Genomic DNA, 19,331 nt, shown 5'->3' with positions numbered 1-19,331 from the left:
ACATCACTACATAAAAAATGCAAATTAAGAACATCTTTCCTGTGGTACTTCAATCCATGTAATAAGACACTACTCAAAATGTCTCAACAACAGTATCATATAAGGACCGAGTTGTCCCTTTTTAGAAGGATAGGGAAAACTCATAAGTCATTTGTATATTACCATGGCTTCAAACAATATTTCCTATAGAAAATAAATTCAACTGAATCATGCTATCAATTGCTACACTTTATGCTAAATATTTCGTTTTGTTTTTTGAGACAGGGTGTTGCTGTGTAGTTCCTAGACGGGTTTGAGTTCAGTATGTAGGCCAAGGCTGGCCTCTAACTTGCAGCGATCCTCCTGGCTCATCCTGAGTGCTGGGATTACAAGTGTGCACTACCATGCCTGGCTTCATGTTACATAGTTTTATAATTTAATGTTACATAATTTTTAAAGATAACTGCAGCTACTCAAAATTACATCAATTATGTTTTGTTGTCACAGCAAAATGCAATTATTTTGGTAAAATGACAATTTTCAGAGAGGAAAGAAAAATTAAATTTGCTATTCTGAAGTTAAGCATTAACATTTTTCACCGCTTAGACTGGTAGACTAATTATTAATGCCAACTCACTAATATAAAATGATGTATAGTTTGGTTAGGAAAAGAGATGCTTCATTTTACAGGACAATGCTACTGATATCTAGGACAAGTAATCGAATTTCAAGTGAATAAAAGGGAACTAGAGTTCTGTCAGTCTCCAACTCTCCCAACTGCTTCTACTGGAGAAGTGAAAGCAGAATTTCTACAAAGACAGATACTGCGAAAGGTGGCAGCAAACCCATGACTACTGTTAGTGCAAGGATGGGAAAACAAAAAGCAACAAATGAGACAAATACGCAGAGGTTCCTACTCACTTCCTTATCAGCTGGCATTATCAGCAGTCATCTTCTCTCAAAGACCTCTCCATTTCTGCAGCATTAATGATTTTCACTGCTCTTTTTTGGTGTATACTTAAGTATTCAGGGAATTTTACAGAGTCTAAAACCTTATAGTTTGGCCATTCATTCATTAATTAGTTTCAATGCTAGAGGGATGAATCAAGGCCTCTTTCATGATAGTCAAGTGCTCTCCACTGAACTACATCACTAGGCCCCTTAGGATTTGAAAACCCAGTCACCACTCTTTTCTTACAATGCACACTTTTTTCTTCTACACCACCTCACCTTGTTGGGTTTTTTTCTATTATGAAGACATATTTCCTTTCCTTGACCTTTCTGGGGCTTCTTTCCCTTCTTTCTCACTACTCTCTAGCCATGTGTCACATTCCACCCGTGAGTCAAAGATGCTCACATCTTTACATCAGTCTTACGCTCTGAGCTCTGTGTTTTAAATGCCTCATTAAGATATGCCTAGATGTCTAGGAAGCATATCTGAAATCTATGTAACAAAAAGCTTCAATTTTGTCTCCAAATCCTTTCTTAGCATTTTAGTAACTGAGACTATTTGCCATTTTGCTTAACTCAAAGAATCTAAGCTATTTTTGATTGTTTTTTTTTTTTTTTAAACTCCATTCTCCACATCCAAGTACCTAGCAAGTCATACTATCTAGGTTCAAAAATACGTCTCAAAAACATACGAGTACCTTTTTATTACCAGTACTACATACAACATCATTCCTCACTTGAGTTCAAAGCATGTTAAAAATGTCAAGTATTCAAGTCGCCCTTGTTAAAATCCTCAAAGTTTCTTATAATATTCTGATTAGAACCCAACCACAATGCCACATGATACCGTTTGTGCTTCCTTCCGGATCTCATCATATGCTATTTCTCCTCAGATACCAGGTACAAATCATGTTTACCTTTAGTTCCTCAAAAGCATCAAACACTTCTCAGCACACACCCTCAGCTAGGCTACTTTTTAGGGCTTCACAATGGCTAGCTATTTCTTATAAATCAGATTTTAGTTGAATTTTACTTCCTCAGACAGTTTTTCTTCCCCCTGCCTTGCTATGGTGCCAGGACAGAACTCAGGGCGGGCACATGCTAGGCAGTGTTATGCCACTGAGCCCAGCTCGGCCCCTTCAGAAGGCTCCTCACAGAACCAGTCACTGTCATACACACAGCAGTATCCATCTTGTTCAAAACTACTCACATGCTGACCTCTGGTTGGTGGAAGGTCAACAATGAAGGTGTGCAAGAACAAAACATCTTGCACAGTACAGCCATCTTATTATGCCTTACAATTAATCTGAGTCACAGACTAAAGCATAGGCAGCGACTAAAGCTGGAAATCAACTGATCACATGTAGGAGGGAAGCCTAGTGCAAGAACAAAAAGCACCGAGGAAAGCCACATGAACAAGCTGCTTCAGTTCAGAGAATACCAAGACCGGAGACAACCCAAACAATGGGTAGCTAGGCAAACGGGGTATCACATGACACCAACCTGCCATGTGTATAAGTATGCTATGGCAGTTCAGCAAGTTCCTTTCCTCTCTTCTGCAGCAAGGACCCACCTGACCTCAGCTTTCAGTATACTGTCTCTTATCTTTATTTCTCCATCTTCTTGCTTTCCTTCCCCTCAGGAATTTTAAGAGCTGTGCAGTGACAGAATCAATATTAATCACAAAGATATTCCAGGACTCAGGAAGCAAAGGCAGGAAGATTCCTGTGGATTGAGGCCAGCCTGAACTACACAGTGAACCCTGTCTCAAAAAAGACAAAAACAAACCCTTAAATATAAATATATACATACATAGATATGTTTGTTGTATCCTTGATTCCTGCATTTATTTTCTTTTTATGGATTTGTATTAAGAGTGTCTTAATGGTCATAAGCTTATTGAGATGCGCACAAAGGATCTTGGAACTCTATTTTTTTTTTTTTTTTTTTGAGACAGGGTCTCTCCATGCAGTTCAGGCTGGCCTTGAGCTCACTTTGTAGCCCAGGCTGGTCTCGAACTCACAATGATCCTCCTGCCTCAGCCTCCTGAGTACTGGGATTACAGCCATGAGCCACCACGCCTGGCTTGGAGCACTATTTTAAAATCAAGCCCTGAGCAGGAAAAATATGGTGGAACAATAGTCATCCCAATAACCTTAACTGAGCCACAAGTGACAATTGCTACCTTGTCTCAGTTCAGGGAAATTTTGCTGCATTAACACACTGAGATTGCCACCTTTCATTGGTCTTCAAAAATGCAAATAAAATAGTGTAAAGAGGCTTTAAGAACCCATAAAAGTGGGCTATAGTGCAGGAGACTATTTGGATCTGTGCAGATACTGGCCCCTCATATGTATAGGGGCTGCCTTAGCAGCAGCCATCACTCAGGGTATTCATCTACAGCCTAGAGGGAAGGGAAAAAAAAAGGTTATTTCTTTCAGTGGTGGGGATGAAGGGCCAAAAATCCAGTGGCTGTCCCACCTGCATGCAGTGGCTCAAACTCCACTGGAGCACCAGTCTTTAAACTGCCAAGCCACCTGTGCCACAGCAGTTGGCTTGGGGCTGCAGCAACTTTGGAGGGGTGGGGGGTGGGGGGGACATGGCAGTGGCTATAGAGGTGATGAGGCAGGAGCCACAACCAAAGGGAAAAGCTGGAAGCAGGAGCCCCAAGTGTCTGAATCCAAGATAGATTTTTTTCTTACACTTAAGACTGAAAGATAATGGCCCAATCTATACGAGTGCAGCCTTCCAAATGTTTTGTAAAACTTTTTTATTTCCCTTACCATGGGAATTCCCTATAATCCTCAAGGTCTAAAAATTGTTAAACAAAAAGGGGAATCATTCCCTACAAAAACTTTATACCTCATAATAGACTTTACTTGGCAGTACATACTATTAACTTTTTAAATCCAATAAAGGTTGGAACTACAGCAGCATAAAGACAAGTCAATCAGGTAAAGGAAGGGCTAGAAAGGGTCCTAGACTACTACTCACTTGGGGTAGACAGTATGCTTGTGCTTTTGAATGCTAAACAGCCTATCTGGGTGCCAGAATGTGCTGTCTGGCCATATCACGGACCCAGACCCAGAGAAGGAGTTGATTCCACCTTTCAGGAAGCTGATGCTCAGTCCTAACACAGTGATGCCTCAGAGATCATGCAACAGCCAACAGAAAGATGGGGTTAGACCCGACCTGGGCCAATTAAAGAAATTGACCCAGGATGCCCAGGTAACAAAAAATCAGAACTAAAGGTCTTACAGATAACTGAGCTGAAAACTACACGAAAGGGACACAAAAGTTACTATATATAGATATAGCTATCTATATATAGATATATCTATAGATATATAGATATCTATCTATATATATATATTTTGTACCGGGGATCAAACTCACGACTTTGCATTTACCAAGCAGGGATTTACACTGCTGAGCTAAACCCTAGCCCCATAGTTACTAGGTATTCTTAAGACAAAATACAAAACATATACTGATTATACATAAAGATTTTATGCCTTCCAAATTCTTAGGAGATCTCTAATTGACTGACGACAAACTGACTTGTATATTTATATGTTCTATAATTGTACAAATTTACAATTTAGGGGCTGGAGGTTTAGCTCAGCGGCATAAGCGCCTGCCTTGCAAGCAGGCAGTTGTGAGTTCGATCCCCGGTATCAATAAAAAGGAAAAAGAAAAAAAAAAATTTACAATTTAATTTGGCAAAAAATTAAATTGTAAATTTGTACAATTATAGAACAATGAGTGTACTCTGATTTTGTAAGATATTTGTTCAGTCTATTAAGCTGTGTACTTGTTTCTGTGTATAATATCTGTGAACAGCCGTTTTTTGAGCTCAATAATTTTTCTTTTCTCTTTCTTTTTTTGATCATTTGTTAATAATATAATTTAGGTTCTAGATTTAAAAAGCATGTTTCCAAGTAGGTTGCCAGCTGATCAAAATGATGCTAAAATTAGTTATGTAAATGTAATGTATATCATTGTTTATGTATTTTTTAAATTTTAAATAAGGTAAGAATAAACATAACAAAACAGATCATAAGGAAACAATTTTAAGAAATACGGATCTCAAAACAAGTCCAGTGGAGATCTTCACTATCTTATTGTCTGTAGTTTTCTTCCAAATAGTTGTCTCCATCTTCACACATACTGAATACATACTGAACATTACAGAACTAATCTAATCATAACAGGATGATGAAGGCTTTTTAGGTATTATAGACCTGACATTGGGGAAGTCAATAATGACTGCCATGTCTCTCATTCTCTTCATAGTAGCTGTCCTTATCTTTACATTTGTTTAAATTGAACATGAGACTAGACTAATACCAGTCTGAACAGTGAATAATAGTATTGCTAGATTTTATATCATAATGCTACAGAATTAGCACTAGGTTTCTTAGTGTCTTTCTTCTTCAGAGTATCTGTTCATTACATCGTGCATTATATAATCTGTTCCCGTAAACTGTTTAGAAATTCTCCCTATGTGTGAATCTCTACATGCATATCTATCCTTTCTGTATTATAGGGAAAAACAGATCATAGCAAGACAACAAATTCCTAGAAAATCATGAAATGAAAAAGGCATATAAAACCACAATATTACATGATATAAAGTAGTTACTATGCTTTCTCTTGTTATTTTCTTTTCTTTTTTTTTTTTTTTTTTTTTTTTTTGTCTTTTTCCTTTTTTTATCGGTACCAGGGATCAAACTCACAACTGCCTGCTTGCAAGGCAGGCGCTTATGCCACTGAGCTAAGTCCCCAGCCCCTCTCTTGTTATTTTCAATACAATTGTCCAAATCATCAGACACACTATAATTGAACATAGCATTACATAGCTATTTTAATACAACACAACTTTGGAGACATTGTAGGACTTCAAAAGCAGTTAATAATCAAACCAGAATGGGTATCTTGTCGTCTTCAGAGAGGTGCCTCTACTCTTAGACTTGATACTATCAAGCATACCAAATTCGAATAAAATCAGTCAAGGTAAAATAGTGGTCTAACAAACCAACTTCAAATAAGATCAGTCATAGTAAGACAATGTTAGTAATACTGAGATTCAGATTAAGTTAATAGGAAATTAAGCCTGCTATTTTTGGGATAGCTGTCTGTGCCCTCAAATCTAGTGTGAGTAGACAGACCGAAACAAAATAAAATCAAACTAAACAAAGCGGTAAGACTACTGTGGCTTTTAAATCCTGATACACTATTAACAGTGTCCTTTGCCTTCCTTTTGTAGACAGTTCCTCACCTTTCCCTTTCTCAGGATGCTTTGTATTTTTTGGGTCCCACTAGCTCCTTTAGTTTTAGATTGGGGGTTATCCCGTTATCTGTCTGAGTGGTGCTGAACCTGTTTACCCCTGAGCTTGATCTTGAGCTGTACTCCTTTACTTACTAAAGCCACAAGATTTTCCTTCCTTCTAGCTGTGTAATTCAACACTGCACAAAAGTGTCGTAACTTTCCAACCTATCTGCGGCTGCTGAACAAGTTGTCTCTATTTCTCTCTGGTTCCCTGTCACATAAAGCATCGGTTTCTCATCTTTGAGTTTCAGTTTATTAACCCTCTTTCAGGTTGAGTGTATTTCCTATTCAGAGCATCTCGATGGATCCTAATCTACTCTGCTTGTGTTTCTTTTTGTATCAGGGCTATCTATATTAAAGATTATAGCCTACCTTCTCTGCCTCAACTCTGCTATTGTTTATCTGTTATTATTTGATCACTTTTCTCCTTCATTCCACTGTCTGCCCTGTTCATTGAGGCCTCTCTGCCACTGTTGCTAGAATCCTGGTATTTTTGGTAGGGTTGGATTGATGGCCATGAACTCCCATAGTTCCTTCTTGTCTTGAAAACAGCTTATTTCTCCATTAATTTTGAGAGTTTTTCAGGGTACATCCATCTGGGTTGGAGATTATTTTCTTTCAGGGCTTGGACTATTTCCCCCCAGGCTCTTCTTGATTTGATAGTTTATGTTGATAAGTCTGTCATTATTTTGATGATTTTTCCTTTGTAGGTGATCTTCTTTTCTCTAGCTGCTTTTAATATTCTGTTCTTGTGGTGGATTTCTGGGATCTTTGTTATTATATGTCTGAGTGTAAATCTATTTCGGTTGTAGTTGGTTGGAGTCCTGTATGCCTCATTTCTTTTTCCTCTGCTTGGGAAGTTTTCCTTCATTATTTCTGTGAAGTCTTTGTAATTCATTTGTGGTTACTTCTGCTTCTTCACTCACATTTTTTATTCTTAAGTTATAGATCCTCTTGTCTTCTAGCCTTTGAATTGTTACTTCCTGGTTCCTTGTTTTTTTAATAGGTCTTTTCTTTCACAATCACACATTCTAAGTCTCTCAAGTTTCGAAAGGCTAACTTTAGTTTCTGTCAAGGCATTTTGCCAACTTTCAATGGAGTTTTTAGTTTTCTGGTAATCTCTTTGGATCTGTTTTATGTATTCTAGATTTTGTTTATGTTCTACACCACAGGTTTCTCTTCCTTGTCTGGATTCCTCCATTCTTCCCTCTGTGTTTTCTTGAGAGGGGTTTAGCATTTCTTTAATTAATCTTTTTATATCTTGCCTCACTTGGATTAGAATTTCAGTTTTAAGTTCGTCTATGAGGTCACGAAGGTTTTATGTCTGCTGATGTTCTGGCTAATACAGCATGATTGCTGGGGTTCTCTTCTGTATTTACCTCTCCTAGGCTTATTTTCCCAGGGTCAGAAGCTGGAGGTTTTCTCTTACTTTTTTCTCTTGCCATGTTTCTGGTTTCTTTCAGACAGGTGTGTGGTGGAGGTCTCAGGCCGTTTCCATATTGCCTACATTTTTTCTGAAGTGTGCTGGCTGGAGTTTTGCTGCCCTTTCCAGTTTGCTGTTATCTCAGGTGCATGCAGGGACGATGTGGGCTGGCCCCTCTCCTCTGTGCCAATCGAAAATGCCTACAGCAACATAGGCTGTCCTGTCGGTTACGACAGTTTCGTCCCTGGGTATTGGGACCTGACCAGGGGTGTGACTCAGCCCAAGGGGATTCCACCAGTTCTCTCTGGGCCAGGGGCGGCTGACTGACAAAACCATGGTGCCGGGCTCTGGTCTACTCCAAGATATCTTCCAGCCATCCACACCCGCCACAGGACCCAATGTCCAGCACTCACCAGAAGAAGCTCTCCACCTTGGCACCACTACACACTGTGTCATGTCCTACTGCCAAGGCCTGGCACTCACCAACTCCCGTTATCGGCGGGTGCAGTGTGACCTCGAATCATCCGAATCCAAGGTACTCCCAGCATAGTGCGGGACAGGTCTCAGTGAGTACATCCGGCTCCAGCCCTCCACCTGCATGTTTCCTTCCTCTTCCTATTTTTCTTTTTCCTTCAGTTTCCTCCTGGGGTCGTGAGAATCCCTCTCCACTCATTCCAGTCCTCTCTATGTTGTCAAATTCCAGTGTCTGAGTTGTTTTTCCCAGAGAGGCTCTCTACCTAGCTACTTAGCAAGCTGCCATCTTCCAAAATTCCTCTATTTATGTATTTTGATATTAGTCTTTCACTGTTCAAAAATACTGTGTTTAATGTTGTGACTGGGCTTTCATAAGTCATTAAAAATTATTAAGAAAAGTAGACAAAAAATCTCTTGTGGGGGAAGAAATTATTGGACAGGATTCCAACTGATAAATAAGAAAGCATCTGCCTGGAATACTAACCAGTTCCTGTGCACTGTTGGAAGGCCCCAATGATCTCGATAGCCTTATGAGAGATACCCCAGTAATTGTTATTAAAAATACATTATTGTGCTATGTTTACTTTGGTCATCACCAAAAGGATTTAAGTTTTCCAGACAATGATGTTTTTGATTTAAAGATGCTCTGGTACAAAGGTTTTCATATACCTATGACAACTGATTGTTATTAACCTTGTGGTGCATTACATGTATTCATGCCTCCAGATGTACAGGTCTTCCAAAATGTAAAATAGGTAATGTTTACAGAGACAGACTTTTCTTTCAGATTCAGATCTCTGCCTTTACCAAAAACTTACGAGATGTATATCCCACTAAAGGTCAATAAGTTAGATAAAATTTTATGTATTAGATAAAAATGATTGACTAAATGGGGTATTTCATATCAAGATGCAATTCATGTGTTACAAAAATGTCATCTTAATTGTCATGTTACAATATTCTGTGCAGTTTTGCTTTCTAGTTTTCTGTGTAAAATACATAACTGTTAACATTCTAAAGGGATTTCCATTACGAGAACATCCATGGTTGTTAGAAAAGTAACAGTTTTATGTTCTGAAGTGCTTGATATTAGGTAAGATACTATTAAACTTACTGCCTTTATTACAATGTAATGTCATTAACCTTCTCGTCTTGATGTTCAATAAGTAAGGTCTGCAGACCAAAAATCAGAAAAATAGATGGGCTATGAAGACAGTATTTTAGCCCTAGCCCTTTGAGGTCACTGAGGACCCAGGACATAAGAAAACCTCTTCTGTGACACCTCATAACTCCATAAGTCCCAGACCTTCCGACCCAGGAGACTGTGGGACCACAGAGGACAGTGATTTACAATGTACAGTGTGCTGAAGGAGAGTCCGCAGAAGGAAAAACCTTGCAAGCTTTCCCAGAAAGCAAATTGGTCAAGTAATGACGGCTATGACTCATCCAAACAGCTGACACTAATAGAAGTACTAAAAGGTGCTGTGCATGGTTCCAAAGTAATTCCTGAGGAGACTTAGCTGAGCTTAATAGCAAAAAATTAACTTTAATTAATACAGTTCTCACTTTAACTTGTTCTTGAAAATCCTACAGCAAAGTATAACCACAAAAAAAAAAAAAAAAAAAAAAAAAAAAAGCTGTCAGCAAAAGTCCTCCAAACATAGCTCATCCAACTTTAACTGACCACTAATTGCTTGCAACTATAAAGCAGAAAGAGATGTAGGGAGTGGCTAAAGCTGTAAAATGATCACAGGTGTGGGGCAAGGTAAGCCTGGTCTAAGAAGGAAGAGCACCAAAGGCAACCCCGAGAACAAGCTACTTCAATTCAGAGAACACCAAGCCCCCTGGACAATTCAAGCAATGGTTTGCTAGGCAAAGCGGGTGTGGTGTGACACCAGTCTGCCAAATGTATAAATAAGCTATGGTGGTTGAACATTTCCTTTCCTCTCATCTGCAGAGAGGGCTCCATCTGACCTCAGCTTTCTGTATACTGTCTCTTATGTATTTCTCCATCCTCTTCCCTTCCTCCTGGGAACTATGAGAGCTGTGCCGGTACCAGAGTAGTCTCCACCCAAATTATTTTCCACCTTGGAAAAAAACAAAATGCCACCTTGGTCTGAAAGCAGATACAATGCTACTTCTGAACCACACATTCCTAGGTAAATCCTCCTTTCTGACACTGGGGGTTACTCCTCTAAGAACTAGGGATAGCCCAGCCCGATGCTTTCCATACTTTCCTCACCTCTCCCTAAGATGATGCTTCCAAAGGCGATACCTAGCATGTGGACAGAGGGTCCCTATGTGGCCTGCTGATGGGGTGGGCACTGCTCTTTCTTTCTGTTGGGCTGCTTCTCATTTAGATATGGCTTCCATTTCTTAATTCTTTTTTTTTTCCCTTTGCTATTTCTCAATTTGCATAATAGAGGAATTGCTGAAAACTGGCTTTTTCCATGCAGCCAGTGCTTGGAGAGACTTTCTGTTCTAGGTTGGTCAACCTAAGTTTATACTTTATTACAGCTGAAAAACATCAACTGAAAGCTTGAGCTCTTATTTCTAACCATAAGATTATGAGGATGGACAAAGCTATATTTGCTACCAGAGCATGCTTCTTTTGTTCTAAGCCAGTCAGACCCTCCACTCAGTGAAGCTGCTTACCACCACACGTTTCCCAACTGGGCCCCAGTAAATTTAGCACAGTTAGCTCATTGTGTATCAAAATGACTCTGCACTATCATGTAAAAATGTAAGAGATACTTGCTGTTGCTTTTTCTCGTTCTTCACTGCTTTTCTTCTTTTTTGCTCGTACCTAAAAAGTGGAAATTTTTGTGGAGAAGACAAACATGTAATTTGTACTTAATACATTTTTCATTCATTCTCTGTATTTTACATTTTTAAAAGTTACATGTACAAAAGTCAAATGTACAGTCATTCTGACAATCATATATGTATGAGGTTTCCATGAAAAATACATTAAAAAAGAAAATGAAGATTCTTAGAACTCCAGAGGCTTCTTATATTCCCATTCAACACCAAAAAGCAGTACAGTACTGTGGAGAAAAAAAACATGGGCTCTGAAATAACAGGACAAAAACTGAATTTTGCCTTACTTGTGTGGGAATACAGTTAATTACCTTCTAGAAAAATGCAAGACTTACTCTGAAATGCAACAACTTTCGTTTCTTTTACTCACCTCTTCAGTATAATCTGACTCTGACAAGGATTCAGATGATGATGGTTTATCTTCAGGATATATCTTTCTTTTCTTGGTAAGTCCTTTAATGTCCTGTGACAAATGAAATACACTTATCTTCATTCAAAAAAGATGTAATACTATGTTACATGAAATTTATGCTTCTAAATCCATTTCTTCTTAATTCTTCCAATGATCACAAAATTATAATTTTTCAATTAAGAAATGCCTAAAACTTATTTACCAAGATTTAAGATTTACCTCTTTAATTCCTAATTTTATTCTAGGTCTCTTCTTTAATTCCAAAAGAGCAATAATTTTATTGAATAACTTGAAAAGAATGTATTAATTTAGCTGTTATAGCCCCCTTACAGCCTTAAGTTATACACGACAGAATTTTTTAATACTTTCAATTTATTTATTCATTTATTTTTTAAAATGCATTTTATTTCAAAGAGAAAAAAAAAAAAAAGAAAGAAAGAAAAAAGAAAACCAAATTTGAAAATGTATCAGTCGGGGCAACAATGGTACATACATTGTGCATTGTCATCCTCAAATCATTCATCCATAGCATAAGACATCTTGCATTCAACTGTTTGAACAATATCAGCACAAATCTTTCTCTTCAATGAACTCAGAGAAATCAGCATAACTATCTTAAATAACTATTTTAAATTTTTTATATAGATATGCATACATATATATGTATGTTGTTACTTTCAGCTTTTTACACTGGTGAGACACTACGATATTTACATATGTGTCTTATTTCACTAATGAGTATGGTCTCAAGTTGCATCCATTTAGCTATAAAAGTTTCTAGTTTATCCCTTTTTATGACTGAGTAATACTCCATTGCAGAAAAAGACCACATCCTTTTTATCCATTCCTCAGTCAATGAGCATTTGGGTTGTTTCAAAGATCCTGCAACTACAAATTGTGCCCACACATTAGGGAAGATACCCCCAGAAAGGGAATAGCTGGGTCTAATGGGACCTCCAATCCTAGGTTTTTGAGAAGCACGATTTCCACAGTGGTTGCACAGTGGTCACACTCCCACCAAAGGTGGAAAAGTGTTCCTTTTCCCCATATTCCCTCCTTTGTTATTGCAAGATTTCTTGATAAATCCATTTTTTCTGAGGTGAAGTGAAATCTCAGTGTTTTAATTTGCATCTCTCGAATGACCAGTGATGTTGAACATTTTTTCAAATATTTACTGTTTGTATTTTTTCCTTTGAGAAGTTTGTATTGATCTCAGCTGCCCATTTTTGGACTGGGTCTTTAAATCTGGAAGGACTGTTTTTTTTTTTAAGTTCTTTATATGCTCCTAATAGTAATCCTTTGTCTGAGGCACAGCTTGCAAACATGGGTTTTCTCTTTACTCTGTTGGTTTCTCTTCCTGTGCAAAAGTTTCAATATAAGATCTTCACTGTTGGTTCTGTGTGATAGTTCCTGTGCAACTGGGGTTTTGTTCATAAAATTTTTGCCTATATCAATGTCTTTTTAAGAGTTTTACCTATTCAATCTTCCAGCAGATTTAATGTTTGTTTTAATATTAAGATCTTTGATCCATTCTGACTTTAGCTTCATGCATGGTGAAAGATATGGGTCCAATTGTAATGTTTAGCAATATGTACAGCCAGTTTTGCTAGCACCATTCATTAAAGAGGCTATCTTTCTTCCAGTCAATGTGTTTGGCACTTCTGTCAAAGATAAGATGGCCTAGTGTGTCTGGAAATGTTTCTGCATTTTCTCATCTGTTCCACTGATCTTCAGGTCTGTTTTCTGCCGATATCATGCTGGCTTGATCACAGTAGCTTTATAGTATAATTTCAAGTCAGGAGGAATTGTAAAGATCTTGTGATGTACACTGTCTTCTTTCTGTTGACTAGAACTTCCTTTGCTACTCTAGGTCTCTTCTGGTTCCAGATGAATTTCACAATTGTTTTCTGATTCTGTGAGATATCCTATTGAAATTTTGATTGGGACTGCACTGAATCTGTGTAACAGTTTCGGAAGTATGGCCATTTTCATTATATTGATTCTTCCTACCCAAGAGCACAGGATCTCTCTCCATTTTCTAATACCCTCTTCAATCTCTTTTTTCAGAGTACAGCAGTTTTCAATCTAGAGGTCTTTTGAATTCTCTGCTAGGCTGATTCCTTGGTATTTCATTTTTTTGGATGCTATTGTGAAAGGTGTTTTGCTTCTCTGATTTCTCTCAGTGAGTTTGTTTTTTGTGTACAGGAAGGCTATTGATTTCTGAGTGTTGACTCTATCCAGCTGTGTTACTAAATTTGCTTATCGAATCTAGTAGTTTTCTGATGGGGTTGTTGGGGTCTTCAATGTAGTATCACGCCATCTGCAAGTAATGATAGTTTAACTTCTTCCTTTCCTATCTATATTCCTTTTATTTTTTTCTCTTGTCTAACTGCTCAGCTGAAGTTTCCAGGATTATGTTGAATAAGAGTGGAGACAGTGGATATCCTTGTCTTGTTCTGATTTTAGGTAATTTTCAGTTTTTGTCCATTTAGTATAATGTTGACTTTTCATTCCTACATGTTAGATGAGTCTTTTCTTTCCTTTTAAAATAAGGTTAGATAAGTGTTTGTTGATTTTATTTAATCTTTCAAAGAACCAACTCTTCTATTCACTGAATCTTTGTATATTTTTTAGTCTCCAGTGTGTTAATTTCTGCTCTGATCTTTACAATTCCTCCTTCTAATGAGCTTTTGGCTTAGCCTCTCTTCTTTTTCTAGAAGTTTGAGGTTCACCATTAAGTTGTTTATATGCACTTATTTTTCTGATATTGATATTCATTCCTATAAATTTCCCTCTTCAGACTGCTTTCACTGTGTCCCATAAGTTTAGTGTGTTGTACTGCAATTATCATTCAACTGTAAAAAGTATCTAATTTCTTTTTTATCTGTGACTCACTGATTGTTCAAGAGGGTCCTATTTAATTTCCATGTGTTTATGAAATTTTTATGGTTTCTTTTGCCATGGGTTTCCAATTTCATTGCACTGTGATCTAACAGTATGCATGGGAAAATCTCAATTCCTTTGTATTTTCTTAAGCATGTTCTGCGAGCCAGTATATGGTCTTTTTTGGAGACTCTCTCATGTGCAGCTGACAAGTATGTGAAGTTTGGAGATATTCATACACTACTAGCAGAAATGCAAATTTCAACAAGCATCTTGGTGAGTGAAACATAGTTCAGTTAAATGTATGTGCCTCCCAGAATACAGAAATTATGGTCCCAGGTACAACTTACAAAAGTAACAGTAACCATGGAAAAGGAAAACTGTGATTTGAATAGTACGTACCAGGTCCCAAGACTAAAAAACACATCACCACCAAATCAAACCAGACCAAACCAGACCAAACCAAACCAAACCAAACCAAACCAAATCAAAACACAAACAAAACCACTCTAGGCAAACGAACCAAAAACCCAAAAGTTTGAAATATGTAGAACATTCATTCTAGCTAGTATGTATATAGGTATTCATTATTATGTGGTATTTGAAGTACTAAAAAAAAAAAAAATCACAATGCTTTTGTTTTAATATTCTATGTGTATTACCAGATTTCAGCTCACATCCCTTAAAATAGGAAAGTAATTATTTTATAATGGTTTTTAGTATCAGAATTAATGCTAAATTACAATACATCCTTTGGGCAATTATTGAAATCACAGGGCTTTCTTTTTTAGTATTAGATATAAATGAGTTGTGCCACGTGCCCAGAGCCCAAAGTCCAAGTTACTCAAGATTCTGATGTAGGAGGATCTCTTAAGCACAATTTGGGGCTACCATGGGCAAGAGAAGGAGACCCTGTCTCTTAAGAAAAAAAAAAAAAAAGCTAAGTTATAAGTGAAGATAAACATCCACTTACAACAATATTTTCCCAAAATTTATTTATAGTATATTCAATTTGAAACACATGCTCATATTCTGTATGCATGCATGCATGTGTGTGTGTGTGAATGTATTTATACATTTGTTTATTTACAGAAAGGATCTCACTATGTAGTCCAGACTGGTCTCGAACTCTTACGTAACCCAGGCTGGTCTCATATTTATTAATCTTTTTGCCTGAGCCTCCAAGGTTGTCTGATGTTTTGTAACTTAAGAACCTAATTTAAAATCCTTGAGGGGGCTGGGTGTAGTGTTAACACTTATAATCCCAGCTATTTAGGAAGATGAGACCACAAGCTCAAGGCCAGCATGGGAATCCTGGCAAGACTGTCTCAAAATACTGTCAACTCCACATGATGAACACAACCATGTACTGCAAGCATACACTAACAAAAACAAAACCTTACAAAAAGGAAAAGGAAAGTGCAACTTTCCACTGTATTACAAGTGCTTTTATTAAACTGTTGAAGCTGTAATACTTTCAGAGCACTGAAAAGAGTCTGTCCAACCTTCTGCCACATTTTCACTGATTATTATCAGAAAACACAACTTGATGCAAATAAAATTTTATCGCTTGTTCTAAAAAAGGAAGGAAGAGTGAAGGTGTAGCTCAGTCGCAAAGCACAGGCCTAGCCTGCTGAAGGATCTGGGCTCAAAAGCCAAGGCCCCAGTGGTGCTCACTGGAAATGAAGGAAATGTTTAATCTCCATTATTTTAAAAAATCCGTGATAATTCGTCAAATAACAGAAATTAAACCTTTCTGCAGGAATACTCTCCTGAATTTTAACTTCAAAAATGAAAGCAGAGGGCCAGGGATTTAGCTCAGCGGCATAAGCACGCCTGCCTGGAAAGTGCGAGGTTGAGTTCGAGCTCCCCAGTACCAAAAAAAAAAAAACAAGAAGAAAAGAAGAAAGCAAATTAGAAAATTTCTTTACCATCAACATAAAATGCCATAAAAGTAAAATAAGTACTTCCAAGTTAAAAATTGCTATAATTATAGTTCATTTTGTGAAATGAATTAAATGTTGTAAGACAGACTATCTTAAGGTAATGTAAAGATAAAGATAGTTACCTTTTCCTTCTCAGCTGCATCCTTTGACTTCCTTTTCTTTTTTAAACTATCCTATACAAATAAATATATATATATATATATATATATACATATCACTTTTCAATGTAATGTATACATCATTATAGAACAAGGACAAAAATTCAGAACAATGATATGCTTCATGTGTGAAAAAAGTTTACTCCAATATCAGCATATTATTCTTAAAATACAAGAGAAATCTGTTATGTAGGTATTTGGTTATAAGTCATCACGCTTCTTTCTTTATCCAATCTACATATCTCTAAAATAGTCTGAAACACGCATTTTTTTTTTTTTTTTTTTTTTGGTCTATTTGAGAAAGGGTGGCACTGTGCAGTTCAAACTGGCCTTGAACTTGCAGCAGTCTTCCTGCCTCAGCCTCCCAAATGCTGGGATTACAGGTATGCCCAAATGCACCTGCCTATACAGAAGTTTAGAATAAGATTTATTGTCACTGCTGGCCTCTGCCTCTGGTGGCCACATGCACTGGAGTTCTATCTATCATTTTTTGGAGAGAAGGTCTTCCTATGTAATTCAGGCTGCTGTTCAATTCACTATGTATCCCAGGCTGGTCTTGAACTCATGGCAATCCTCCTGCCTCAGTCTCCAGAGTGCTAGGATTATAGGTGTGTGCCACCACGCCCAGTTCAAACTCTAGACCACACTATGCTCCAATTATCCACCAGTCTGATTTGTTCATTCTTCTCATCAGGCGGAGAGCAAGAATTTTTGCTTTTAGTCCTTGAATTCTAGCTAGAATCTCCCAGACCCTCAGTTTCTTTATGCACAAAGTAGATTAACAACTTCTTCAACCTTTCCTTCAGGCTTGTTAAATTAAATGAATTAGGAGTCAAATGCTCAAAACAATACTTAACACATTGTAGGCACTTAATAAATGTTAGCTATCATTACTATAAGACCGCTGCTTACGGTTAAAAGACAAAGAAAACAAATATTTATTATTTTTTAGGTGTTATGCATTTTGCCAGAAGAATGTTCACTGATCCAAGCAGATAAAATCTACAAAATGCAGGTCTGGAGATACAGCTCAGTGGCACAGTACTTGCCGAGCATGTGCAAGGCTGTGTGTTTGATTCTTGGCACCAAAACAAAATTCCTTTTTATTTTTTTTTTTTCTTTTTTATCGGTACTGGGGATCGAACTCACGACCACACACTTGCAAGGCAGGCACTTATGCCGTGGAGCTAAATCCCCAGCCCCACCAAAACAAAACAAAAACCTATAAAATCCAAACATTTTGTTTTAGTTTCCTAAGACTTTAGTACAGTGTCTATCAAATTACACTCCATGGACACCTCTATCAGAATCACGTAGGCCATGTGCTAAAGATATATACCATACTATTTCTGAGCCTAATTAGCTTAAAGAAATCATACTGAGATAAGAGTCCAGAAATCAACCCCCACTACCCCCTGCCACCCCAGTACAGATGACTGAACACAGGGCCTGCAAACATGCTGGGCACACACTCTACCACCATGCTATACCTCTGGCCCATAAAATGAACATTATTATTTTTTTTTTTTTTGGTGCTGGGAATTGAACTCAGGACCTCATGCTTGCCAGGCAGGCACTGTGCCACTGGGCTATATCCCTAGTCTGGAATGAACATTTTTATTGAACATTGCTAAAGGTCAAATGACAATTCTGGGTATGTTGGTACAAAACAAATTTAGGATGGTACAACATGAAAGGCACTAGACCAGATATTTGTAGATACTCATTCAACCTTCAATTTTAACACTAGTTGTATGCATTTAAACAAGATTTTCTTCTCTAAACTAAAATTTCTTTAAGAGAATAGGGAGTGCTGGGCATGGTGGTGCACACCTGTAATCACAGCACTCAGAGGAGGCAGAGGCAGGAGGATTGTTGCAAGTTCAAGACCAACCTGGGCTACAAAGTGAATTCAAGGCCAGCCTGAACTGCACAGCAAGACCCTGTCTGAAAAAGAGAGACAGACAGACAGACAGACAGAGAATGGGGAAAATACTATCACAGACATGATATTTATGAAAGTACTTGGAGAGAACTCTTAAATGCTAAAGGTAAGATATTAAGTATATCAGTTAAGTGACACAGGAATATCAAAGTACAAAAGCAAACAGTATCTTCTGACACTAGAGCAATTTAACCATGTAACAGTCTACCCTTGTATCCCGTGGGGCAACATGTCTGTTTATGTACTATCTTGAAATCACTCAAGCAGTTTTCATTTTTACCAGCCAATTACTGTACAGAATAAATTTAATAACATTTTGAGATTTCCTGTTATTTTATAAAAATCAATGACAAAACCATGCAATTTTTGGTCACCTTGTATTTAAATAATTGGACTAAGTGGTTAAGGCAGGAAGGAAGAAAAAAAAAAAAACTTAGCTGTCTTTGCTATCAAAAAATGTTAATAATTTAAGCAATTTTTTTTTTACCTTACTGTCTGACTCAGTTTCTGACAGGGAGCTTTCAGAAGATTTATGTGAACGATTCTTCTTTTTCTTTCTTCTTTTTGCTTGCTTCTTTTCCTACATAAAAGATTTTTAGAAACATGTTTTCAGTTTCAGAAATAATTTATTCATTTCATTAATATTAAAACTTTATTAATGAACCAAACTTAATAGAAGAACCAGCTTTTAATTACTATTCTTTTGTGTGTGTGTGTGTGTGTGTGTGTGTGTGTGTGTGTGGTATTAGGATTTTGCACTGAACTATATTCTCAACTGTTTTTATTCTGAGATAGGGTCCTACTTGAGTTTGTAATCATTCTGCCTCGGCCTTTCAGACTGCTAGAATTACAGGTGTGGGCTAGGATTTAATTGCCACACTTAATGCAACATGGCCCCTTTCTATTAAAAAAAAAAAAAAAAAGCAAGTGATTGCAATTACATATAATCCTGACCATCTAGTCCAAAATAATTTTACATTTTTCAAATATTCTGGTATTTTTAAATAA

The 19,331-nt window shown here is 37.3% G+C and overlaps 1 protein-coding gene across 6 annotated transcripts in view; it reads right to left on the bottom strand.

The window, feature by feature from the left end:
• Fam133b (family with sequence similarity 133 member B) overlaps positions 1–19,331 on the bottom strand; it is a 51,456-nt gene that overhangs the window by 1,605 nt on the left and 30,520 nt on the right. For 2 of the 6 annotated variants that reach the window (XM_063242766.1, XM_063242772.1), the window contains exons 7-11: positions 18,811–18,903; positions 16,343–16,393; positions 11,350–11,442; positions 10,918–10,965; positions 10,134–10,246 (exon numbers count right to left, since the gene is read on the bottom strand). In XM_063242766.1, the coding sequence (XP_063098836.1) occupies positions 10,157–10,246; positions 10,918–10,965; positions 11,350–11,442; positions 16,343–16,393; positions 18,811–18,903 (375 nt within the window). In that variant the 3' untranslated portion in view covers positions 10,134–10,156. The remainder of the gene's footprint in view (positions 1–10,133; positions 10,247–10,917; positions 10,966–11,349; positions 11,443–16,342; positions 16,394–18,810; positions 18,904–19,331) is intronic. The other 4 variants (XM_063242776.1, XM_063242785.1, XM_063242786.1 and 1 more) reach the window with 4 other exon arrangements.

This window comes from Cavia porcellus, unplaced genomic scaffold (assembly GCF_034190915.1).
Source record: "Cavia porcellus strain 051 isolate PalLab524CR breed Dunkin Hartley unplaced genomic scaffold, mCavPor4.1 scaffold_2, whole genome shotgun sequence".
NCBI lineage: Eukaryota > Metazoa > Chordata > Mammalia > Rodentia > Caviidae > Cavia > Cavia porcellus.
This window is presented reverse-complemented; position numbering and strand designations above follow the sequence as displayed.